This window comes from Sabethes cyaneus, chromosome 3 (assembly GCF_943734655.1).
Source record: "Sabethes cyaneus chromosome 3, idSabCyanKW18_F2, whole genome shotgun sequence".
Classification (NCBI taxonomy): domain Eukaryota; kingdom Metazoa; phylum Arthropoda; class Insecta; order Diptera; family Culicidae; genus Sabethes; species Sabethes cyaneus.
Genome location: NC_071355.1, coordinates 179,998,048 through 180,024,188, shown reverse-complemented (window position 1 = coordinate 180,024,188; position 26,141 = coordinate 179,998,048). Strand labels below are relative to the sequence as shown.

Below are 26,141 nucleotides of genomic sequence, written 5' to 3'. Positions count from 1 at the left end.
TAAAAAATTGTATGAAATATATCGAATGTCATTTTAAGTCCAAAATAAGATATGATTACAAAATCAGTTATTAAACTCATCTTACAACCACTGTTTTAAATATCTACTCAATAACAAAATGTGCTATCAATGTATCTCCATATCTATTCAATAACAAAATATACCATTATAACACAGTTTGATATTGTTTTTATATTTTTTTGCTCTTCGCTCCTGCTCGGGTATCCACTAACGATTGTGGAAATATTTGGGTAAATGTTCTGAAAAGTTGTTTCTCCAAGAACGGTGCACGACCTTTCGTCAGTTTTTCAGTCATAATTCTGGAAAAACCAAGAAAGCTATCATGAAATTTTTATCATTTTATCGTCATCAAGATTAGGCCCATTCCTAAAAGCAAGAAGGAAAATTGCAAAAAACATTCAATGCTCTGTGAATTTTGTACTATAATTTTGAAAAATGTCATTCACTTTAGAAATCAATACAAATAGAAAACATAAATATGTGACTTGTAAATTGTAAAACCATCCACATAGAATACATTGCATTCCGATGCATGCACAAAATAAATCGTTGGAGCGTGTAACAAAAAGTAACGGTCCTAAACTACTTCCCTGTGAAAAATCAGACTTGCTGCAAAAGTTAAACCGATGATGATATCGATTTCACCTGCGAACCCTAGGAGCATGTGAGATTTTGTGATGATGGTACAGCTTCACAGCACGCCTATCTAGAAACAAATGGTGAGTCTGCAAGTTGGATTCCGGGAATTTATCGAGGATTTGTCGCAAGGTCAACATTTCTGGCTCGATTTTTGAATAGGTCCTAACTCCAAATGAGATATTCTCTTTGTGTCTCCTCTCTTACGTCTGTCACGATGCTGCAAATACACTTAATGGCATATTTTCAGTTTGTACTCCGTCAAATGTTGTCCCCATTAGGCCATTACAAATATTTAAAAAAGTTTTTGTCCCTCCGGTGTTGGGCCACTGAAGTGGGGGGGGGGGGGGGGGGCGAAAAAAAACAAAGAGAATTTTTTAATCGATCAAAAAAATAGATTTTAGGCATTTTTACTTAAAATTTAAACGTGAAAACCAAATCTATTCTTGCTTTTAATAAATACGTTGTTCTTTTTCATGCAAAAATCCACGAACAAAAAGACAAAAACGAAAGAAAAATTTTTTGGCCGAGTTTCGGAAATTCCACTGTTTGAACTTCCATTTCTATTTCATGCTAGCAGCGTTAACTCAACTCGTACACTCATTTTTCGAGTTTTTCAGGCTGTAGAGCCAATGTAGAGACAATTGATTTTATAAAAAAATGTAACTCATATCCTACAATTTTTTTTTTTGCCCCCCCCCCCCGATTTTTCAAGCCAATTTCCAAGGGGGGAGGGAGGTGACAAAAACTTTGAAAATGATTTGCAATAGCGTTAATTTCCACTCGAACACGCCAAAGGCTCCGTTAGCAGCGTTACAGCTTCAAGTCCATGAAGAACTACCGGTCTAATGAGGATTTTGTCAGCTTGAGGTTCGTCAGCTTCCCACTGCCGCGTATGCTTGTTGATTATAGCGTTTTACGGAGGGTAATGTAGGCCTGATTTCTCGCTTGAATCTACTTCCTAGTGTTGTTGTCCGCGGTCACCAGCGATCCCAAATATACGAACTCATCTACCACTTCTAGTTCGTCGCCGTCAACGGTTACCGACCATTGTAGTTGTATAATTCAGAGCTTCTAATGTGTGGTAATTATTAACGTATGTTGATTCAATATTATTAAAGAAAAAACCTACGTAAAAATCAAATCCGAACGATCAAAAATAAAACTCGTTGGGTTTTCGAAACTGTCGTTCGGAACTTAACTAACGTTTCAGTTTCGGGCGTTATACCGCTATAGACGTAAATCGAATTGCGATAATAACAATAATCAACAAAATGCAAATATCTGCTCCATTTTGAAGTTCCATTAGAAGAATAAAAACAGCTCAAAATAACTTGCTGAGTCATATATTATCCACCATTCCCAATAAAAATAGGTAATTCTCACACGACAGACTTTAGCCGTCGTTCACATCTGGACGAAATTCATCTACACAAAGCACACTTAAATAGCTGAGCCACTCACCTGAGCAATTCAACCAGCTGGGAAATCGATCTAATTAAATACATGCGCTACACGAGCTCAGGTGATTTCGGCCTTCCCGTTGAGTGAAATGATTAGCGTCTCTGCTGGGAGCTGATGCGAATCCTACTATTATTGGCGCGGCGAGTTACGGATTGTAGAATTATTTAATTTCTAGTCTGGTGGGGAATAACCTTCAACGGCGCTAATGTCTAGTTTTGAGAAGTTAAAGTTAGTTCTAAAGAGCTCCAAAGTCAGTTTGCATTAAATTATGTGTAGTAGAACCGTGGAATCATAACTTCTTAGGACAAAAGCTATAGCAATTTACTTGTTTCTTGCTTTTCCAGACAATATCGGAAAAACCATTTACCTATCGGAAGTATGTACCATCAGGATAGACTCAATGTCACTGTCACTTGAAATGCAATGCAGCAGCCCATCACAACCAATGTCAGTCAGTAACTGCAAAGGCAATAAACCCTTTCTTCGCCATTCACCAGCAGGGACAGGACACACGAGCTGTAGTGCCAAAGCAACAGCGTAGAGCTTTCGTCGCATTGGTCGTTTGGGTCGATTGATCGCAACGAAAATGTAAACACCGCAACACCCCGACCGGCATGGCATAATTGACTTTGGTTGTCATAATTGCAACAACGCAACGCTCGAAAAGCCGACCGACGACGCGACAACGTGTGGTGAAGGGTTGAGGGTATGGAAGGGTTATTGAGCAATATCATCGTAACTACTAGCTAGCGTGCAGTGGTAGTTGCACAGGAGATTATAAAAAACGCGTTCAAAGGGCTTTGCATCGCTAAAACCCTCTCTCCAGGGGTGGATTAACTGGTTCGCGAGTGGTGCAGCACAGGGTGCGATTTTCTTTTGTTCCAGTGCACTGCTGTGATCTGGCTCGAGTCAGTTTTGTGCACCACTTAAATATAGTAGTAGGTACTACAATGCAGCTATCAAAGTGTCAATACACTTCATGTTTCTACTCAATATTTTATCAATATGTAATGTAATTTGGTTGATAACCTGGATCGATATACACGATTGCATCGCATCAACGTAGAAGCACTCCAAATCTGGTTATATATGTACCATCAACTTTTTAGACTTGTGAATAAAGGCTTTAAACGGTATTTAAATAATTTCAGCGAACATATGACCAAGTTTTTTTAGGTAGCCCGCTAACAAATTAAAAAAAATCTCTAAAAGAACGGATCTTTAAACAAGTCTTAATTTAATCTGCCTGACATTTAAACGACAACCGGATTTTCATATTGCATTAGATCAGCTGAATATGTTGTTATTCCCAGGCAAAATAACATTCAGAATAATTAACTCTTGTTGCTGAGTGTGGCATACAACGACTTGTTGGCTTTGAATTTCGACAATGGGCATTTATAGGCCATCAGAACATAAGTAAATACATACAGACATCTAGCCAATTATTTTTTTCCGAAGTGCTGTGAACATTATTGCAAAGATAGCAAAGCAAAGCAAAGCCTAGGTGCTACATTCCGTTATCGAAACTTGACCTTCTATTTTTATACGACAGACTTCCCAGCCAGCTGTTAGAGTACAAGACAATTGCAGGGCCAGTTGCTACGATCCTATTGACTCTAACAGCCTCTCCCAGCCGAGATTCGAACATTGCAATCTTTGCATATTGCAAAGATAATAGCTTGGAAAACGGCCCGCATATGATTCTTCCAACTATAACTCTCGGCAGTAAACACGCGCACTCGCGCAATGTCCGTGAAAATTATCTATATAGCAGAACCAGAAATTGTCTTTCCGTATAGCCTCTAACCGGCTGTTCGGGCATGAAACATGGACAATGCTCGCGGAGGACTTGCGAGTGCTCGGAGTTTTCGAACGACGAGTGCTAAGAACGATCTTCGGCGGCGTACAGGAGAACGAAGTATAGAGGAGGAGGATGAACTATGAACTCGCACAGCTCTATGACGAACCCAGTATCCAGAAGGTGGCTAAAGCTCTTTTCTGCTTCACGTTTTATTCTCACTGCCTCGAACACTCGTCCGACAGTATTCAAGCAAAGCAGGCAAACTGATCAGATTTGTTGACAAATCAACCTAATCAATAAATTTGTTCGATGATTAGTGTGATCAGTTTCCGCGGAGAGCCATTTCCGTCCAAAATTTGCATAGCTTTTGTAGGTTAACACTATCATACACGGCTTTAAAATCAGTGAATTGGGCATAGTTCTGGAACATCTACCGCAGGGTGAAGGTGTGGTCTGCAGTAGGCTGACCTTCCGTGGAGCATGCCTGATAGTTTCCCACGAATCTATTTACGAAAATCAGGATTTTGATCGCTTGGTAATTTTCAGAATTCAGCTTGTCACCTTGCTTGCAGATAGGAGAACAGCAAACTCCATGCTTCCACTGCACTGCTTTGGTTTTCGATCCCAATTAGGAGTTTTGACGATCAGTTAAAGCCCAACAAACAACCAGTTTGTTAAGCCAATTCAGTTCTCCCAGTTGACCCGAGGTAACGTTGGTCTAACAAACCTGTCATCATGTATTCGTATCTCGACTGGGAGAAGGCTGTAAGAGTAAATAGGATAGTAGCACTTGCCCCGCCATTACCCTGTATTTTATCAGCAGGCTGCGAAGTATGTCAAATAAAAACAGAAAATCAAGTTCCAGAAGTGGAATGTAACACCAAGCCTTTTATTTTGTTAGTTTGCTTGACCCATTTGGTAAACAAACCAATATCGAGACCAGTAGCACACCCCGCCGAATTGTTATTTTCAGATAGCTTCCTTAATTTTCCTAATGCTGGGGGTGGCACATCGCGATTACGTATTAAAGTCGCGATATTATTTTCACGAGAACCTTTTTATCGCCGTCGTGATAGCCTAAGTTGAAAAAGCCAGCAGAGTCACACCGTCTGGTTTCGAAGATTAGAGTTAGTCGAGTTCACACTGCATCATTTATATCCAGTAGAATCGAACTCTAATGAGTGAAGAAACTATAGATTTTATGACTCATGCCTCCCAATTCCTCGAGGTCTAGCTCGACTGGGAGAGACTGTAAGAGTCAATAGGAACGTAGCACTAGCTCTGCAATTGTCCTATTTATCGACAGCTGGCAGCGAGGTCTGTCGAATAAAAACAGAAAGTCAAGTTCCGAAGGCGGAATATAGCACCATTTGGTATACGCTAAAATCTAAATGGAGATAACGTGCTGTTCAAGCCACAAGTACCGATACGCTACACCGTCCCCCTTTGGAAGAATGGTGTAATGGAGTGAATTATTCTAAAGTGTTGTCGTTCTTCAACTACAAACGACTTGCAAAGATTCGTATCTTTTAACTTGTGTACTTATGCTTATTGCATTTTATTGTGTATTGATTTTGACCCAGGACTACGTCTCACTGCAATGTGCCATCCAAAATTTAGGTTCAAGCAAGCGTCAAGAAATACTGAGAGATTTTAAAAGTTAATAACTCTGGCAGTTGTGAACAGTTTTCAATTGTTTGTATACCAATCGTTTCATAGAAGATGTAGCAATTGGAGGGTAATTAGTGATTAGTGATTAGTGATATGGAGCTTGCCTTTACGTTGTTGCGAGCGATTTAAATGGTCCAAAATTCAGTAATTTACTCATCGCCAAATCTCGAGTTTCTCCAAAAAGTGGCGAAACTATGCCACGGTTAGAGCTTTGCGCTGCCCGTCTGGGAAGTCAATTGATAGATACGATTCTTCAGACGACCACATTCGCTGGAACCCCAATTTTGTGGTCCGATTCAACCAGTGTTCTGCACTGGATTCGCTCACCCCCGTCGAAGTGGAAGATATTCGTATCCAACCGTATTGCCGAGATTCATCGACTTACCCAAGACTCCCAGTGGCGGTATGTTCCTACAGCACTCAATCCTGCCGACTGCTTATCGAGAGGACTCCAGCCCGATGAACTTCAACATAATACTCTTTGGTGGCACGGGCCACCGTTTCTGCTTCTCGACCGTGAACACTGGCCTAAGCAAACTGCTACGCTTTCATCGATGGCATCGGAACAATTAACTTTGGAGCGTAAGGCAACCACTGTGTTAGCAGCGTTCACTACTGATCAGTGCTTAATAGAAAGATTTTCGGACCTGGCTCGCTTACTCAAGGTTACTTCGTACTGTCGCCGATTCTTGCGTAACTGTAAATCGAATACGAAATACAGGCTTACCGGTGCTCTATCGCCGAACGAATATGATGAGGCGTTCAAATCGTTAGTTCGTGTTGTTCAACGAGCATCCTTTCCCAGTGAAATTCATTATCTCGAGGGGAAAGGTCATGGTGAAACCTCTCTCAAGAAAGCCAATCTCAAGTCACCACTCAACAGTTACGACCTCATGCTCGACCCAGAAGGGACATTGCGGATCCAAGGCAGGTTAGCAAATCTCTCTGGAAGCTTCGATACTCGATTTCCAATGGTACTACCGTATGATCATCACTTTTCTCGGTTGATTGCCAGATCCATCCATCATCAAACACTACACACTGGACCTGCACAATTACTATCAATCATTCGCCAGCGATTCTGGCCTGCACGTGGAAGAGAACTCGCACGTAGAACAGTGCACCAATGTTTGACATGCTCCCGTTGCCGTCCTCATCCATGTGACCAATACATGGCTCCATTACCAGCTGCACGCATTACTCCATCGAAGGTCTTTGAACAAACAGGGCTAGACTATTGTGAGCCGTTTCTCGTTCGACCGCTCGCAGGTCGAGGCGCATCGGTAAAAGTCTGGGTCGCCGTGTACGTATGTTTCGCCGTTAAAGCCGTAGCGCTGCACATCGTCGACGGGTTATCAGCAGCTGCGTGCGTCAATTCGCTTAGACGCTTTGTGAGTCGTGTCGGACGCATTCGAATCATATATTGCGACAACAGCACATCGTTCGTAGGCGCCGCGCGCGAGTTACGCGAGATGCGACGACAGTATCGAGAGCGGTTTGCATCTACTTCTTGGGCCAATGAATGCCTGCAACGTGGAATTGAGTTCCAGTTCATTCCGCCACGGGCACCGCATTTCGGCGGTTTATGGGAGGCTGCAGTTAAGAAATTTAAATATCACCTCATTCGCATCATGAAAACGACGCCGTACCGTTTAGATGATTTCCGCACAGCCATCGCCCAAACTGAAAACATCATGAACTCCCGCCCGTTGACTCCACTATCGAACGATCCTAGTGACCTCTCCGTCCTCACTCCTGGGCATTTTTTAATTGGAGAGTCACCGTTCCAACTTCCCGAGCAGGACTATCAACAAAAGCCACTCAATCGCCTTTCCCGCTTTCAGGCAACCCAACGTGCCATAACTGACTTGTGGAAACGTTGGTCAACTGAGTACATCGGGTTGCTCCATCAACGACCTGCTAAATGGAGGAAGGTGCCACCTAACTTTGCTGTCGGGACGATGGTCGTCATAAAAACGGACTGCGTACCTCCAAAACGGTGGCCACTAGGACGAGTGGTTACTGTCTACCCTGGGGCTGATGGCATCACCCGAGTCGTAGATGTACGCACGCAGAATGGAACCCGACGTCGTGCAACGTCAGAACTTTGCATTTTGCCCATCGAAAATTGTGATGCAGAATATACAGCTATCCTCAAACAACCAGTTTAACTTTGAATGCTACGCTTCAACGGGGCCCAGGATGTTGCGTTCCCCGAAATTAAATTTGAACCTAATAATCTAAACATGCAAAACATTAAAAGAATTAATCTAAATCCTAAATCCTAATAATTATTCTACTTAAAACTACATAAATGCATACCGCTTATATACCTTACTCATTATAAATATATATACATTGTATTCAAATCAATCTTACACTCAATATAATACAATACCAATCAATCTCAGCTAATACTAAAGAGAGCACGTATCAAATTCGTTCGCTGTGTCAATTCACATCCCCTTCTTCTCGATCCATTTAACCGACCAGTTTCGGTTAACTGGAACCATCTCGCCGACCAGTTTCGGCAAAGAACAAACATTAGTAAAACATTGTTTTTCAATTGGTCAATGGAACAATGGTGAAAATCAACGAAAGGTTCGAAAAGCTTCAAGGTTAAAATTGTCCACACATTTTCAGTTTTTTTTGTAGGAGAATGAACCACTGCGACCATTATTCGAGATCTATTGTGGTAATATTTTCAGTATGATCGACTCACTTCCCAGACACAGACGACAATTAGACATACCTTTCAACAATTGCAATTTCAGTTATTTCTATTAACGATAAAAAGCGACCAAGTTTCTAAAGTAAAACAAGTTTCGGAAAGTACGAAACGATACCGATACCCTCATTTAGAATGGACGATATTATAAAGTGTTTGGAGTTGATGTCTTGTAAGAAAAGATAATGAAAGTGATGTAAATCTTGGTTGTCTTTTCGGGTTTTTTATCTACTGTTGGTTTTAGATGTAAACCAGAAGGAAAACTATAAAATAAACAAATATGCATTCAATTGAAATTCACAGTGTCAAATCTTACATATGTCATTGAGCGTCTACACTTGATATGAATTTTAATAATTTGACAGCATGTCAGGTAGACATCACAAATCATTAGAATTATTTTACTGAAAAAAGGCAAAGCCTTAAGCTTAAACGTCTTCCTAATAGTAGGCCCTTCTTCATAGACAGACTTTACAGCCGGCTGTTAGAGTACAGGACAATTACGGGGCTAGTACAACGATCTTATTAATTCTTATTAATAAGATTCGAGATTCGAAGATACAACGACTGGTTGTTAAACGAGAATCGTTCCTAGGCGGTTATTTTATGAATTTAAAACCTAGATCACTGACAGTCATATCAACTACCTAGCGCCACGTTGGTTACATATGGACAAGTTCCGTGGACTTCCGGGAGCACCCAGACCAGTGGCCAGTTTTGTCCATTAAAAAAAACTTATCGTGCGGCACCTTAAATCACACTAGAATTCAATAACTAGATCAATGAAAGCCAAATTTACTATCTAGGCTCAGGTTTGGTCATATCTGGACATATTTGGGGGACCCCGAGAACCCCTGGGAAGTCAATAACATAATGTGGTACATTTTTGATAATAAAGACATGTTCGGAATTGGCCATTGTGGTTCTTGGTACTCAATTTGGCTTACTTGGATCTATTTTAAAAGTTTTAGTGTGATTTAAGGTGTCGTATGACGAGTTTTTGTTCATATTCGAAATTGGTCATTTCCTAGGGTTTTCCGGAGTCCTCCAAACATGTCCAGATATGACCAAACCTGAGCCTAGAAAGTAAATTTGGCTTTCATTGATCTAGTTATTGAATTCTAGTGTAATTTAGGGTGCCGCACGATAAGATTTTGTTTATGGACAAAACTAGCCACTGGTCTGGGTGCTCCCGGAAGTCCGCGGAACTTGTCCATATATAACCAACGTGGCGCTAGGTAGTTGATATGACTGTCAGTGATCTTGGTTTTAAATTCTAGCATAATTTGAGGTGTCGCATGATAAGTATTTGTTCATGTTCGATACTGGCTATTTCCCACAGAGATAACTTAATCCGGAACATTTCCGGTTAATCCCAATACAGCGTAAAATTCCTAAAATGGTCGGCAATGGACATATGTTGCAATAGAAATCAATACTGGCTGTGATTTACGCTCATTTTGAAAGTTCCATTGAAGATTTTTATTCACTTTATATAAGCAATTTGCCCTTTAAAACTTCAAAAGGGCGTTACTCAAAAATTCGTCAATCGATTTTTTTAAAAAGTGGCTCAGAGGCATTTTCCGTTTAAATTTAATTTTTTTAATAACCCGGCCTATTCATAATTCCAACCTATTTAATTTTTTAATAACACCGTGTATTTGAACACCGTGTATTCTAGATTAGTTCTATGAGAAGGCTGCTGTTGTGTTCCGAAACACAGACTAATACTACCTTCTACTTTTTGTAAAATAATTTCTATCCGAATTTCGCCTTGCTTTGCTTTTGGTGTTCGCCACACCATCCTCCTTTGGAAGAATGATGTAATGGAGCGGAATTATTTTAAAGTACTGTCAAACGGGGTAACTTGCAACAGCGGGGTAACATGCAACAACGCTATATGGATCCAATTTAATGTACTTTTTGATCTGTTACTTGAATTTTTAATCTATATCAGTCACTGAATCTTGTTGTTAACACTTCAAAGAAGTCTTTGACACTGTTATGTTGATTTTCTGCTGTTTTGATGATTTTTAAAAAATCTCGCAAGATGGTGTCAAGTTCATTGTCAATTTTTCGTCAGTAAAACGTTTGTGTCGTCCAAAGGCACTTCAAATAAAAGAAGCCTAACAACCATTTTTTATAGTAAAATGAACAATAAGGAAACAAAATAATTGATTTATGATGACTAGTTTTGTTTATCTTACTTGTTACCACGTTATTCGTAAAACAAGTACTTAAACGGGGTAACTTGCAACAGCTGGTAGATATAAAAAGCTGTTTTCCGTTACCTTCAAGGGGCGTGTTATCATTTAATTGTGCATAAATCAAAACTAAAGCACACCTGAAGAGTGTAAGAGACTTTCGGTAAGTCGGTAATATGCCAGTTTTTCTCTGGATATACTGAAAATGGCCATAGAAGCGGCCAAAACGAAAATAAGGTCACCGAGAGAATCGACCAGCAATATGGCAGTGTCTAATTACGATCACTCGTAACGTAATGAACGTAATGGTCATGGGTTCGAATCTTAGTAGAATCAGGCCATTCGATGGCAAAGTGACTTTAGCATGCGTTTATTCCCAGGCCCCTCACCAGCACCACCCTTTCTTCGTGCTAAATTCTATGTTATCCCGTTATGGCCTATTGACAGTGCAAAAATGAGACCCTTATAGTTCAATGCACTGGTTAGCTGTTCCAGGGATGGCTATAATTGGAGACAGCGCTGTCATGTGGAACGAGGTGGGTAAAGTAGAGAAAAAGCATTGAAGGAAGGGTACTCAAATTACACACAAGCACGCATAAAAAAATTCAATAGCGACTCAATAGCGACTATAGCCAAAATAAATGCAGTGCGGGTTATACAACAAACACCCGGGCGATATCACAATAGATCTAACCATACTGGTCGCAGTGATGAGTCCATACAGAAAAAAAACGTAATGAACAATCATATATTACGTAACCGAGATATCGATGATTTTTAACTTTCCCGCCCCACTTCATGACGCGATTTTGCATAATGGATATACGACGTGTAATGCGTTGTTACACAACTCCCACTTCACTAAGTGCGTTACGTAATATGTGAGTGGTCCTTAAAAAGGCAACTTTATTGTATCCAGACAAGGAATATCAACTGCATGCATAATATAAAAAGTTATTTCTGTAATTTCCGTTACGGGGCTCATAAATTGTTTTTACCAACGCGACATAGGGCATTTATGCGTATATTCCTAGCAAAAGCATTAAAAATCGCAAGTCGGATTATCATTTGCATATTCAAATCAAAAGAAACTCATACAAATCTTTAAATTCGTTCAATTTCCAAAAAATATTACTTGTTGCAAGTTACCCCGTTTAAGGGGTTACTAGTAACAAATTAGTTAAAAAATTCTACAACAGCCAATATTGATCGCATATTTTTTCTCAATATGTGAAATTGTTCTATGGTAGACCTGATAATTACGTATTAATCAAACGTCCTCAAATGTACTACAGATAAGTTTTCACTTGCACTCATAGTTGAGAACTGTTGCAAGTAACACCTTTTGGATTTGAAAATCACTTTCTCCTGTTCTATTTTCACGATATATTGAACTTGTATACTATGATGAAAATCACTGTGCAGTTGTACATACGAAACTCAGTGGCATAAAAAACAATGTATACTGAGAAAAAAGATTTTCTGTTTTGTTTGAAATTCGGTGATAATTTAAGGCCCTGGTGATAACTGCTCTGGCAAACTATCTATCTTCTCGTGGTAGAAGCAAAGGGCAGTCATATTACAAATAATAACCGTCACCGGGGGAACGTATGTGTGCGAAAGATAGAACGCTTGGACTGGTAGGGATAAAACTAGATCTGAGACTAATTAATACATGGGTGTGGTATAGTTTAAATGCGTAAAGCAGTCGAGTACTAATCGAGAAATTGTGGGTTGGAGTCCCACTGCCACAAACTAAACCCAATATATTTTTAGCCGCAGATCGAAACTTGCCCAGTATTCAGCCTAACATTTTCCGCACCAAACGCTCCTCTGCTTTAATCAAAATAGAGTTTACGTTTGACCGCGAAAAAGTCAGTATCAGTAAAACGAAAAGGTAGCCCTGTGTTATTCATTGAATGATGACTATGCATAGCCCTGGGGGCTACGCATATCTATATCGGTGAAGGCCTCGACTTGATTTTTTACTTGACGGACAATATACCAAAACCAAACTTGGCCAGAAAGTGAATCTATTAAAATCTATATATATATACGAGTCTTATCTGTAGCCAAAACGAGAGGCGCAATATATTTTCGCCCACATTAAGCAAAGACTCAAACCAATCATACCATCAGATGACAGTCAAGACGAGAAAAAGTATCGTGGTTGCACCTCATTGAGTTACATAGCGTTAGCGTTACGTAGCGTACCTCCGATTTGCTATCAATTAGGCGCGAGGCGACGCACGCGGGCTACAGCTAGTTAGATAATAATGGAAAAACCACAAGTTCCAAGAACGTCTTGAGCCACGAATACAGATTTGAAGCTGGTGTTTCGTCATTTAAAGTATAAAATGAGTAGAGCACGTAGATTGTTGATGCGTCAACTAGTAGCATAAAATTCTACCTGATAATGCGCAAACTCGGTACATACAAAATCTATATAAAGGTCCATACAACATTGAGGGGAGGAATTGAATCCACATTTGTAGTCCTAAGGCAAGCTATGTTTGAGTCCCGCGACGCAGACGCTTCTATTGTTTGCAATTTTATTTGGCTAAAACAATTTTTAACTGAATTTCGCATCCTTGGCGTTAATTTTGGCGATGCCACACTATCCCCCTTTGAAAGAATGATAGAGCGGAGTGAAATAATTTTATTGTTGTTCCAATCACAATAAAATTACAAAGATTCGTGGTTTTCCCTTGTGTGCTCTTTCTTATTGCGTTTTATTGTCTACTGATAATTGTTAACAATTTCTAACCTTCTCTCTCATATGTTTCATTTCGACTATTTTTTAGGTGATTGTTAAAAAAAATTGTTTATTTTTTATGTGTAAACTGTGATGCGATTTCATTTTATGTTGCCGATTTTGCATCATATTTGCTGCAAAAAGCATAATAATAAATTAGTACTGTTTTCTGTTCTCTAGTTTTCTGTGATAGTTAATTTCAGCATGTTTTCTGCTGTTTATTATAAACAATTTATTTGAAGGTCCAATCTAGCACGAGTCTTTCAAGTTAAAGATCACAAACAAGTAGCTGAACAACAAATTTCATTTTTGTCTGATTTCTTCGGATTCTACGATTAATACCATGCGTCTCCATTGAAACACATTTTTTTGAGAACATTTGAATCACAAGCACCAACTCTATGAAACTTCGAATAAAGGTTCAGGACAATGCAAAGTTTTCACTTGCAATTAAGTGTGCCTAAATCGTTCGAGTTGTCTTGGATAAAATATTTTTGTTTTGCCTGAAATGCGCTATTTTCAGAATAGCTTTTCTAGAAAACATTCTTCGGCTGCAACAGTGTAACAGTGCAGTATTTCTGAAAGCTCATATTTCAAAGAATTAAGCATGATATAGGGTGTTCAAAAGCATTTAATGAAACTTAAGTTTACTTATTTACCGTCCTCGTTATTTAAAAGTGACTTTGTTAAAAAACAACGTAAACTAAATTATGTTCTGTCAAAGGCTTCCTAGACGAAAGCACTCAACTAGTGCGTCAGTTAGCCTTATGAAAAGGAATAATTGTGATCCAGCCGTGAAGTAAAAGGTTTCATATTATAATTTTCTACACAATGTCACGATTGCAAGATAGCAAGAAAGACTCTCAACTTCTTATGTTTAAAATTACCGTTGCCACTGCGTCGTTGTTGTTGTTGATCATTTGTAGCTGTGCGAAGGAGCTTTGTTATTTAATCCACTCTGGATGCACCATGCAGTGCAGTGATATGATGCCAAATAGCAGGCAGGCCCGGTTGGTAACATAGGGGAAGTTCGTCTGTGAGTGCAATTCAGATTTGTAAACATTATTTTTTTGCATGTGTGTATACACCGTAAAATTGCCGCTCGGCCGGTCGTCAAGCGGTGCGTTATGCTGCAGCGTTTACTATTGTGCACCCGTACCTACTACTGAAGCACCACCACTAATTACCGCATGTTGGAGCACTTTCTTCAACAAATATTTGCTTTATTGCATGCATGCGGTGCTTTTTGCCAGACCTGCTCGCCCGGTGGCAATGTACGCCGGAATTATTTATTACTTTAATCTTGCTAAGCTGTTTTGCAACGAGTAATCCAATTACCGGTGTAAATTATAGACGATTAGAGATGCACTTATAAACGTGAGCTAATGTTCACATACAGACACAGCAGCTTTCCCACACTAAATCATGCATACCAGAAAAAGGCACGCTGACACATTTCGTTTACTGTTTACCACTCTTCAACAACTAGTGTAATGAGTATCGATAGGTGAAAAAATGAACGATAATTTCACATACTTGAACGAAAACCTTGCCCATATGAAGATAGCACTAATGTCTACAGTAAGGTAGTTAAAGGGATATCCGGACTGCACAATTCAAAACCTAGCACTACTTTCACATTGGTTTGTCAAACGAACCCTACTCACATTTTCCAGGTTCTCGGGCAGGCAGGAAGAAAAAAAGGGGTAGACGAAAACGTCACCCCGTACCCTGTACGCAAGGTTGCGCTAAATGTAGTAGAAGCTTACATCGAATAGCAAATTGCAGCACGTGTTAGCTGCCATGAAGAGGACGGTGACACAATGTGTAAAGTGCACGTTTTCCAAGGCGTCCGGAGTTGCAGCAGAAAAGTCACTCAGCAGCGGAGTCTCGATTCAAGTGTGCATATTTTACCGCCTGCCAGTTGTACCCCGAGCCCGGCTTCGTGTGTCGCAGCGCAGCAGCTCCGATAGCAACATAAGGTCGCATAATATTTCTTTGGAAAATGTAATTTGTGATTTTTCTTGTTACACATGCTACTATATGACAAGTGGCTGAGCGCAGTATAATTTTAACAACATTTGGTACGGAAAATGTACGCAGTTTTTGTGCTTGAAAAAAGTTGTTCAAACCGGAAAACGTCAAAGTTAAGCCCTCTTCATCGTTTTATGTTACTAATAAAATGTTGACAAATTTCCTGTCATAATTTTTGGCACGAGCTCAGCTTCCTTTGTGCAGTGCCTGACTGCAACCGTCATGTTCTAGATGGATGTAGAACAAACGTTTTTATGCTTTCCTTCGTTATTTAAGCTTAAAAGAACAATTTACACTAATTAAGTTGCAACTAACTGACTGAATTCTTATATTCTGTATATTTTGAAACTCACATTAGTGAAAATATTTAGCCAAAATTTCCTGGCTCGCGTTAGAACTGCCGCTGAGTTTTCCTTACTGCCTTTTTCCGTTTTGGCTCATTTGTTCCGAAGTTAAATTGCTACACGACTCGAGGCAACAACGAGAGTGAGGTTTTTTTTCCTCTTCGAGTCTTTCGCAGCCGTTTTGTTTCGTTTGTCCGTCCACATCCATCGATCCACGTCCTTCGTCCGTTGCATCGCCTCTACATCAGCATCATTAGAGTGTTGATCAACCGTTCATCCTTGCTCTCCAACACCAACCATCATCATTATTTCCACTGCGAGTGCCGTGCGAGCGGACGACCACAGGCGGCGCTACACAGCCAGCCAGCCAACCAGCCAGCGCAGCGCAGCGGTCGGTCGAATCAGCCTGTTTGCGAACAATCCACCCCAACCCAACCAACCAACCAACCACCCACTTTTGCCTGTTTACCATTTCGGGTTTCCATTTGCCCACCGGCCGCCGCCGGGCGTCAATCATCCTCTCGAACATCATGAGTGGTAATGCTTCAGATTCGATTTATTTATGTTTAATGGTTGATCGGTTGCTTTGTTGTTTACTTGTTTGCTAAGGCCTTCGTCTTTTTTTTTTCTTTCTCCGATGAATATCTGTTTCAATTTTAGATTTGACCAGTGTAGCAAAGAAAAATCACCCGGCAAATTGGGGAGCCGTTTATTGTGGAAATTTTTTTGCATTTATAATCGGTCTGGCCATAGCGAGATGTGACGATTTCTGTGTAAACAAATTCACGAGGCAAAGCATTTTGAGCAAATATCTTATTGATGTTGCTCGAATCCAAAGTGTTGCTAAGGTGTTAAAAAATGTTTGCTGCGTTGAATTTTCGATCTGTTTAGAACCTTTACTCCCCATTTCATAATTTCAAGTTTATTTATTTGAAAAAGAATACTAAATTTGTAAAATCTCTAATAAAAGTTTCACCACTACGACTTTTTTCAAACCGTTTCTATTACAGGTACAATATATTCCATTGAATTTCATTTTCCTACGGGTGCATTTCTCATTGTTCAGTTCTGCGGGAAGACACAATGTTAATTGCGTAGAATTAAATGGTCTGTCCCCGCTAGGTAGCGCGGTAGAGTAATTTCAGTTCAACTCTAACTCATGTGGTGGCTTTCCCTCAGGACAGCATTCTTCATTCCCGTATGATCAAAGGTTTGCATCGCAAACGCATGCCCCGTTTAGGGGGAAAAAAGAATACTAGCCCAACGTTTGCTGCTACTAAATACCGACAAATCACCTTGGGGAAAACAGCAACGTTTCAGAGAATTGGGATAAAAAAGCCAAAGGTTGCGGTTTGAATCTTTAAAAAATGGAAATGCGATTTTTCGTAAAATAAATCCCACGTTTCAATTCGCTTTCGATATGATACTGAAATAATAATTTAGGTGAGTTTAGAATTAGGTTGGGGTTGAGGTCTTTAACATTAGCTACACGTTCTGGAAGAGACTCTTCGACTCTGTATTCGTGTACGATTGGAGTTTTACTTCTAGTAAACGTGATGTCACAAAATTTGGAGACATTTATAGAGAGAATGTTCATACGACACCAATTAGCAGATCGAGCAACAAAATTTTGTAGTCCTCTATAGATCTTATGGATACGAAAATTTTTCAAATGAATCGCATCCCGCTGGAATTACAAAGCACACAAAAGTAATGGTCTTAAATTACTTCCCTGTGGAACACTAGATTTATTGCAGGAATTGCAGGACTCGGTAGAACCTAGCTTTACTGACAGGGGACGATTCCTATGTAGGGAAAAGTCATGGTCTTAAATTACTTCCCTGTGGAACACTAGATTTATTGCATAAATTGCAGGACTCGGTAGAACCTAGCTTTACTGACAGGGGACGATTCCTGGGGTATGTTTGAAGTCAGTCGACAAAGTCCTCATATAAGTCCTTGGTCGGTAAAGTTTTCGTAGTAAATTTGGTGATCAATTCGATCGAAAGCAGCTTTAAGCTAAAAAAGCAACGTTGCTCCTTCGAAATATATTATTTCACTTTACTAAACAGTAGCACATTCACAAGAATCTCCAGTAACTGATAGCCAGCAGATGTTATTCTATGGTATTTCACCACGCAGCACTTGTCTCCTTTTCCAAACATTTATCCAAGACTTCGAAAACTCACTTTGTCGAATAAACATGTTGCAAACTTTTAGTAATAGTTAATACAACGCATCATCACAGCATCGCGACATCATCTAAGCGTGTGACGTACGGGAATGATATAATGAGGCGAATAAACAAAACTAGCTATTGAATTACCTAATATAATGAGCGGCAGTAGCTTAGTAAGTAAAACATTCGTATACCAACTGAAAGAACGTGGGTACGAGCCCCACCTGCCATTGCACAATTTAATATATATTATATGAATGTATTCAAATTGATCACGATTGGTGAAATGTCAAAACTCAGTTGATTACGTTTCGGTCTACTGTCTTTTATTCAGCCATCATCAGATATTATTAGGCCGTATGAATAAAAAAGTTAGAGCAAAGGCTCCCATACGATTTAAACGGTAAAACCAAAGTAAACTGTTTTATTCATACGGCTCATTGTTAACAGATATAAAATATATATATTTGGTCTATATCGAAATTTTGCAGTTTATCCAAGCAGCACCGTAGCGTGCGGTTGGCCAGACTGGCCCCCGCCAAGGGCGCAAGCTCTTAGGGGCTCCAAAAAAGGGCCTGCCAAAAACGGCCTGCGTTATCAGTTGATTTGCGTACAGCAGTCATAGTGAAAACTGTCAAACAACTATGCTCGATGCTTTGTTCGTACTTCCAACTCCATCCGTAGCGAAAAAGTTGGGCATGATGAAGCACTTTGTATCCACCGAATAGAGTAATCTAACATTCGCAAAATCTTTTCTCGCGAGAAAGGCGAAAGTGCTATACGGAAGCCTGGTTCCGGCCGCCCGACAGTGCTGTGCGGCCGTGCAGAAGAAGTTAAAGATGAAGACCGAGGTCTCATCGTTCCGCGTCTTGGGCCGGGAGGTCAAAGAAACCGGCTAAACGGTGAAGAAGTCGTTGGCCAAAATGGACATTTCTATGCGGAAGCGTCATTTGAGTCTGAGTAGCAGGCAATCGCCCAGAGAACGACTGAAGGTGCTGGTTAAACACATCTTTCCGGTGAAGCACGATGTCGTGGTCATAATGGGCGACGAAAACTATTTGTCGCTGGACGCAAGGTCTGGCAAAGAACCGAGAGCTTTACGTCCCCTACCAAAAAGTTCCCAAGCTCTGTGGCTGACAATCATAAAGAAGAGAATGTTCAAGCCACTGTTATTTCGTTCAGGGTTTACGGTGAACGAGGAGATACAAAGCTACATGAAGTACCTACCGGAAATTACCGCCTTCAATAAAAAGTATTGCGCAAAGAATGTGGTCTTTTGGTCAGACCTGAGTACTAGAGCAGATGAACCGGCTGAAGATAAAGGTTGTACCGACGATCATCAACTCTCCCAACGTCCCCTAACTGCGATCAATAGTTAATTTTAGCACGAAGCTCAAATGGAGCATTTACTTCAATACCTTTGTAGCTAAAACAAAGAACCACCTGATCGCCAAGGTCACGAAACTTGAATAATATGCCGACGTCTATCTTTTGCGCGGCCATAGCGAAGATCTCGGAGAACAGCTGTAAAACCATCTAGCAGGGTGTCGTAGCATTTTTATAGAAGGCTTAATAAACGTAGGGTTTAAAACAAATTAGTTTCATTGAATTATCTTTTGTAATTCTTTTTCATCGTTAAGTGCGTCTAAGTATTGGATAAGGGACGAATTCGAAACCGCCCTAACTGGTTTAACAAGCCAGTCGTCGTAAGTTCGAATCTCGGCTGGGAGCTGCTGCTACAGAGTTAGTAGGATCGTTACACTAGCCCCGTCATTGTCCTGTACTCTAATAACCGGCTGCGAAGTCTGTCGATAAAGAAGAGTCATGTTCTCAACAGGACGTTTATACCCATGGTTTTGCTTTGCTTTGCGAATACGAAAAAGTAATAATCCTGCAATGAGCACTGATTTAAAAAATGAGGGGGCGCCAAATTGGGTTTCCGCCAAAGGCGCCACAATGTCACGCTACGGCTTTGCATCCAAGTAATCATTCTTGGCATCAGACACTTCATTTCTTCCTAGATCATCTAAATGTTTTTCTACATTAAACATTTTTTTCTTTGTAGTGCAAAATTGTGTATAGAGAAACATTTTTTTCCGACAACTTGCTCATAGACTAATCTCAAGTTTTTAGTCTTGACCTTGAAATGCGGTCATACATATATATTAATATTTTTTTGAAACGATGGTTCTACAATTGATGAAGGGACGGTAGAGGAAAGAAATGAAAATTTTTTTGGTGAAGGAGGGGAAGAGCGGAAAGGCGCCTCTATGGTTCAAAGGTACAAGTACCAGCGAACCACATGCCCTGGCGGGTGTTGTGGGTTCGAATCCGGTTATAATCTCAGATTACAGCTTGGTTCGACTCATGCACCTTCCAGCATTGGACAAAAGGTAGGAGTCAAAATGACTACTTGTCAAGCATAGCTACCAATAACCCCCCCTTCCTTTCCGCTCTTCCCCTCCTTCACCAAAAAATTTTCATTTCTTTCCTCTACCGTCCCTTCATCAATTGTAGAACCATCGTATCAAAAAAAAATTAACTTGCTTATTTTTTATTCCGTTTTTTCACTTTTCACTTTTCATTACTCACTTCTCACTACTCATTTTTCACATCACAGTTTTCACTGCTCACTTCTCACTATTTACTACTAATTTCTCACTTTTTACTACTCACTTCTCATTTCTTTTCTAAATTTAAAATTCAATGAGACATTCGTTTACTGAAATTCACATCTCCAAAATGGTTTGGTGTAGCTTCAAATTTTGAACTTATCTGGAGAATCCCCCTTACGTTTAGCAAGGTAATATTTTAACCCGGGATTTTTTCAAAGTCTATTTTTACATTTTACATCAAAATTGCAAATTACATCGTCCTTCAAAATACATCCGAATCCGAATCCGAAGCAGAGTGATCATGAAACCGATAAGGAACAAAGTCTTAGTGGAACGAACTAAGTAGTATTGAACTATTTACCTCTTACTTCTTATTGACCTTAGAGTTACTTCTTAAATGCTAGAGACATTTATACTCAAGGTTTTGTTTTTTATTGCTCACTTCTAACTTCTCACTTCTCATTGCTAATTACTGACATTCATAATTTTTCCTGCTCACCTTTCACTACTCACTACTCAGTGACGCACTTCTGACTGCTCACTTCTCATTTTCACTACTCACTACTCATTTCTCACTATTCGCTTCACAGGTTTCACTGCTCACTTCTCACTACTTACTACTGATTACTCACTTCTCATTACTCACTTCGCATCAATTACCTAAAGAACGGTGGACAACCAAAATAGCTCGTCGTCTTAGAAGCAAGTTACTGACTTAGGGCGACACAACCACCGGTAAAATGGGCAAATCAGACTTCTAGATTGTATTGTACACTAAAGTCGCTTTTTACGCGGTTTGTTTTTTGCGCGACTATTTTTACGTGAATTTCAGAATTTACGAGGTTTTTTTCTACGCGAATTTCGAAATTTACGCGGTTGTTTTATGCGATTTTCGGTATTTACGCGGATGTGCTCAATCAGTCAATTTTTTAACGTAGTGTTGAAATCCACGAAGTTTTACGCGAAATTTTGTTTTTTATACGCGAATTTTGGAATTTACGCGGTTTGTTTTACGTGAATTACGGAGTTTACGCGGTTTTTTACGCGAATTTCGGAATTTACGCGTTTTTACGCGATTTGGATTTACGCGGAACGTATCCTTCGCGTAACAAGCGAGTGTATTAAAATAAAGTTATTCATATACCTTTTTCCTGAAACTCTTCTACTTTCCTTGCCATAGAATCTCAAATTGGAGAAAGTTTGTTCATGATTCTTTCAAAACTATTAGAAAATAGGGGTGAATGGGGCAAAATAGACTACTTTTCGTCATTTCCGCGCGTTGAGATTATCACCAATCGATTTCGCGTGGCAACAAAACGTTCCGTTTTTCGGTTGATTATGTCCACTGTGCAGTGTTTGTTGCGGTCACCAGCAATCCCAAATTCACGAACTGGTGGTAGATGCACCTTTAGTTCTTCGCCGTCAACGGCTACCATCCGTGAAAGGTGCACGCTTGTCTCCTTTAAGGCTTCTTCCATTCCATGTCTTCAACATTTTAGTTTTAGCTCAATCCTCCGAGACTCCGCTTTCAGTTTGGTATAGATTGCCTCCGTTGTCGCAAGGTTCCTAGATGATATCAAAATAATTTGCAAGCCTGGGAGCTGGCTACTTGAAGATTGAACCTATCGTTTCGATGTCCGCTCGTCGCATCATCTCTTCAAAAGCGATGTTTAACAGCATGCAGGAAAAGCCGTCACCTTGTTTCAACCTTCGCCGCATTTTGAACGGACTCGAGAGTCTCCCTGAAATACACACGAAACACATCACTCGATCCAATGAGCTCTAATTAGTCGCGTCAGTTCATCCGGAAAACCGTATTCGTGCATTATCTGCCATAGCTTGTCTCGATCGACTGTATCGTATGCTGCTTTAAAATCAATAATGTGATGCGGGGGCACCTTGCACTCCCGACATTTCTGCAAGTTCTGTCGGATGGTAAAAATCTGGTCCGCAGTTGCGCCGTTGAAGCACATGAAGCACAACAGTTGCAGCAATCGATTCGAACGGCGTATTTCTAGATGGGACAAACCACTCCTTTCACCCATAGGTGGCCATTACCAGCGGCTTTGTTGGTCTTCAGCAACCCTATTTCTCGTATGACTTTTTGGAGATCAGGTGTTGGGACATACTATCTTCCATGGGCACTTCTAGATTAACTTCCGATTGGCTTTTTCCTGTAACTTCGCCATTGAGGTGTTCATCGAAGAACTGCTTCCACCTGTCGAACACCTCACGCTCGTTTTGTGATTAGATTACCTTCCTCGTGTGAGTAGGGATATGTCAGATTTAGGTGTGTAGCCCTTACGAGTTTGGTTCACCTTCTCGTAAAACTTGCGCGTGTCATTATCTTGGACTAGCTGTTCTAATTCTTCACGATCTCTGTCCTGCTTTTGGCGCCTTTTACTCCTCAGGATCGTGGTCAACTGGTTCCTAGCTCGTCAGTATTTGGCCAAGTCTCTCTAGTGGCAAGCTCAGATTTTTCCAAGCAATTTTCTTTCTCTCAACCGCTTGTTGCCATTCCCTGTTAAACGAATCCTTCTACGGGACTGTTTACCTAATGTCCCGATTCTCCGACGTATTCTGCCCCAACCGCCTTTGAGTTTTCACGTGCCTAACTCCTCGGGAGAAGGTAGTGCCATCCAGTATTTGCGCATAGTTCTCGCCAAATTGCGGGTTACATAGCTGCCTAATGTTCATCGAAGGAGGACGTCTTTGGTGTGTCTGGTAAACAGTTGGCAGTATTGAGTGCACGTGATGGTCATAGTCAATATACGCACCTCGTGGAAAACGTGTATTCGTGGTATTAAAGAAGAAGTTGAGAATCTGCTCAATCCGGTTCTTTATACATCGGTCAGATGATTTTGCGCGAGAAAAAAGTGCGTATTACGAGGCCTCGGGAAGCAGCGAAGTTTATACATCGTTGGTCGTTATGGTTCTAGTCGTTATGCAGGCTACGCGGTCCCATTACCGGTCTATACATTTTTTCCCGTCCGAAGGGCTTTGTGTTCTTTTAATGCGGAATTCATTGGCTTCTGAAAAAATGAGAAGTATTTTCTTTCATAAATCCAATAGATCAAAGCATTATTTTCATCATTCGGAAATTTACAGGAAATGATTTGAGTTTTGCATAAACATTGAGCATTGAGACTTACATAAAAATCGAAATAGGTGGTTTCCCATGGGCACTCCTTAGATTTGTCTATAGAAATCACGCTGAAATTTAAGATCTTTTAACAGAACGAGCATTTCTATGGTATACCTTATCTCTGTCGGTAATTGTTTTTGATAAAGTTATTATAAATTCAGTTTAATATGTTAAATTTAAGGAAACATTCTTTGAAGTTTCGGGGCTTAGAAACTTCGAACCCCTGGAAAAAACGTTAGTGTCTATTGGATATGGTTGGTTTTATTGTACCAGGCTGCTAGGATATAGTATCATGGATGGTAGATTGAAGGAAAAATTGCTAACAGAAAGAACCAGTCTATACTAAAATCATAATACAGCTCTTTTCCCACTAATGTTTAAGCCTGGAAATTCTTGTAATGAAAATCGTTTTAAAGTTAATTCGATTAAACTATCCTTCTAGCACGATTGTTACAAAGTTGTTGTGGTAAACCAATTATGACTCATTTTAGTCGTAATCCGGTTGCTTCAACTAAATGGATCTAAAGTGTGCTACTTGGGTAATAATTAAACCAGAAATATTTGTAAACAACTTTAATACAAACCATTCTTTCTTGTTATTTTTTTTTTCAAATGTATACTAAAAACTAAAACAAATAATTCCATAGAAAAATTGTGCAAATTGTTATCACATAAGGGATAATTTTAAATTGAAGCTAAAGAAACGCTTCTCGAGTGTCATTAGCGTTATTTGCAGTCTCCTTATATGTATAACACTTACAGCTTACGGCTACTTTAATCCGTTGTACACAAAACTTCTAGTCTGAAGTGTTAATTTTTTTCATACGATGGCATACCCACACACTGAAGTTTTCCGCACACGGTCACACTGGCAACTGTTGCTGGCAAATGGAATGACAGAAAGAAAAACCGTTCTAGCATAGAACGTTTGCTGGGGGAGAGGAAGCTCGAACAAAAGCTGGTGTCACTCCATCTTGAGCGACGATTCTGTCGACGGCGAGAAGAGCTCTAGCCCTGAATTGGTGCTAAATATAACTGCACCATTTAGGTAAGGGGCGTCCCATTATCACATGTCGTTCAGTAGGTCCTTTTCGAACAAACGACTCACTGATGATATCCTGGCTTGCAGATTGTCAGGTGTCGGACGAGCTTCCACTGGATTGACTTTTTGATACTTCAACGTTCTTATATACGGTGACATGCTTTAAATGAGCACTCCGTATTGCTTTTCCAAGTGTACCGAACGTTCCTACTAGAACAAATCCTTTCCGCTTTGGTATTATATTCATTTTCCATCAAACGGAGCAAAACATCAAAAAAGCAATCCTTGTTTCCTTGTTCACCCACTACAACTTTGCCCTAAAGTACTTTTATTTTATTTTTTGCTCCTCGCTTGCGCTAGTGTTCTATTTTTAGATCAACTGTAAGCGACGTGGTAGAAAAAGGATATAAAATCAGCAGGAATTGTGGTTATTGTAGATTCTCAGATTACAGTTTTTAACAGCATAAGACGAAAACAATACAAAACGTAATAACTTCCTTTCCTCCTTATCGAGCTACGATTCTCCAACCGACCCTCACAATGGAAAACTAAATAAAACATCTTCATTAGCAGAATAGGGTCGTCGTACGAATAAATTTATTGTCTAAATGCGTTTCGTGTTCGCAACGATGGATTTTGTGTCCGTTTGTGTGCATCAGTACGATGTCCAGAAATAGCTTCGAGTCTAAGGTCAGCGAGCATTATCGTCTCTTCAAGCAAACCATGCGTACAAAATCGCAAGAAGGTCAGGATTTTCGTTGGACGTAGGCCAACACTAGCAGCAACAGCTGCCGTTAGCTGTACGGTCCGTTTTCCACAGCGAAGTTTTCCAACGAAGTTGGATCAATAACAACAGCTGGGTCGATATGCATTTATTATAGTACATATTTGGTAATTATTTACGCACTGGTTCGATGCTGCATTTTGTGTTTCAGTGCATTTGTGAAAATTTAGCTGTTCAACGATTTCGCACATCATTAGCTGACCAAATTAGCCAAATCATTATCGAAATGAGCCTATTTCATTAAAGGTAAATAATCCATTAATCTTCAAACCTAACTAAACTAATTTGCTTTGTCGGAATGTTTCTCCGCAAAAACGGAAATAAATTAAACGCTTTAATTGCCGCTTCAAACAGAACAGTCCTCGATTGTAATTGTTTCAGTATGATCTTGAGGCTAGTCGCTTATAATTATTACTATGTTTTCTGACCAAATTCAAGCTCAACGCTGGTTTATCTTCAACCTATTAAGTACATCGTCCAGCTTGGATAAAATTTACTACCGCAGTGACCAGATGTAAGGAATGTGATTCCATACAATTTATACCAAACGTTTTATTTAGTTTACAGCTGCGACATGGTTAGTGGCGTATCCTGACAGCCTTGCTAGTATTTTATCGACCTACATACATGTAGTTGTACATTTGGTAAAGAAAATGAAGGGTAAATTTTTACTGAAAAAACCAATCCTCTATTCGGGATCTTTTATGTGGCAAGA

At 40.0% G+C, this 26,141-nt stretch overlaps 3 protein-coding genes across 6 annotated transcripts in view; all 3 read left to right on the top strand.

Annotated features, from left to right (window-relative positions):
• LOC128743995 (dual 3',5'-cyclic-AMP and -GMP phosphodiesterase 11) overlaps window positions 1-26,141 on the top strand; it is a 221,272-nt gene that overhangs the window by 80,406 nt on the left and 114,725 nt on the right. The gene's annotated exons all lie outside the window — the stretch shown is intronic.
• Window positions 5,791-6,730, top strand: LOC128740460 (uncharacterized). Its single transcript, XM_053836000.1, has 2 exons — window positions 5,791-6,523; window positions 6,612-6,730. The coding sequence occupies exons 1-2, from the start codon at window positions 5,791-5,793 to the stop codon at window positions 6,728-6,730; spliced, it is 852 nt and encodes a 283-aa protein (XP_053691975.1).
• On the top strand, window positions 6,769-7,767 carry LOC128740458 (uncharacterized). The gene has a single exon (XM_053835999.1). It carries the CDS (start codon window positions 6,769-6,771, stop codon window positions 7,765-7,767), a length of 999 nt encoding a protein of 332 aa, XP_053691974.1.

Bases quoted from the DNA above. Each gene is read 5' to 3' on its own strand.
- LOC128740458 (XM_053835999.1), top strand. From the start codon at position 6,769: ATGGCTCCATTACCAGCTGCACGCATTACTCCATCGAAGGTCTTTGAA.
- LOC128740460 (XM_053836000.1), top strand. From the start codon at position 5,791: ATGCCACGGTTAGAGCTTTGCGCTGCCCGTCTGGGAAGTCAATTGATA. The intron at 6,524-6,611 runs GCAGGTTAGCAA...GTTGATTGCCAG, and splicing joins AGGGACATTGCGGATCCAAG to ATCCATCCATCATCAAACAC.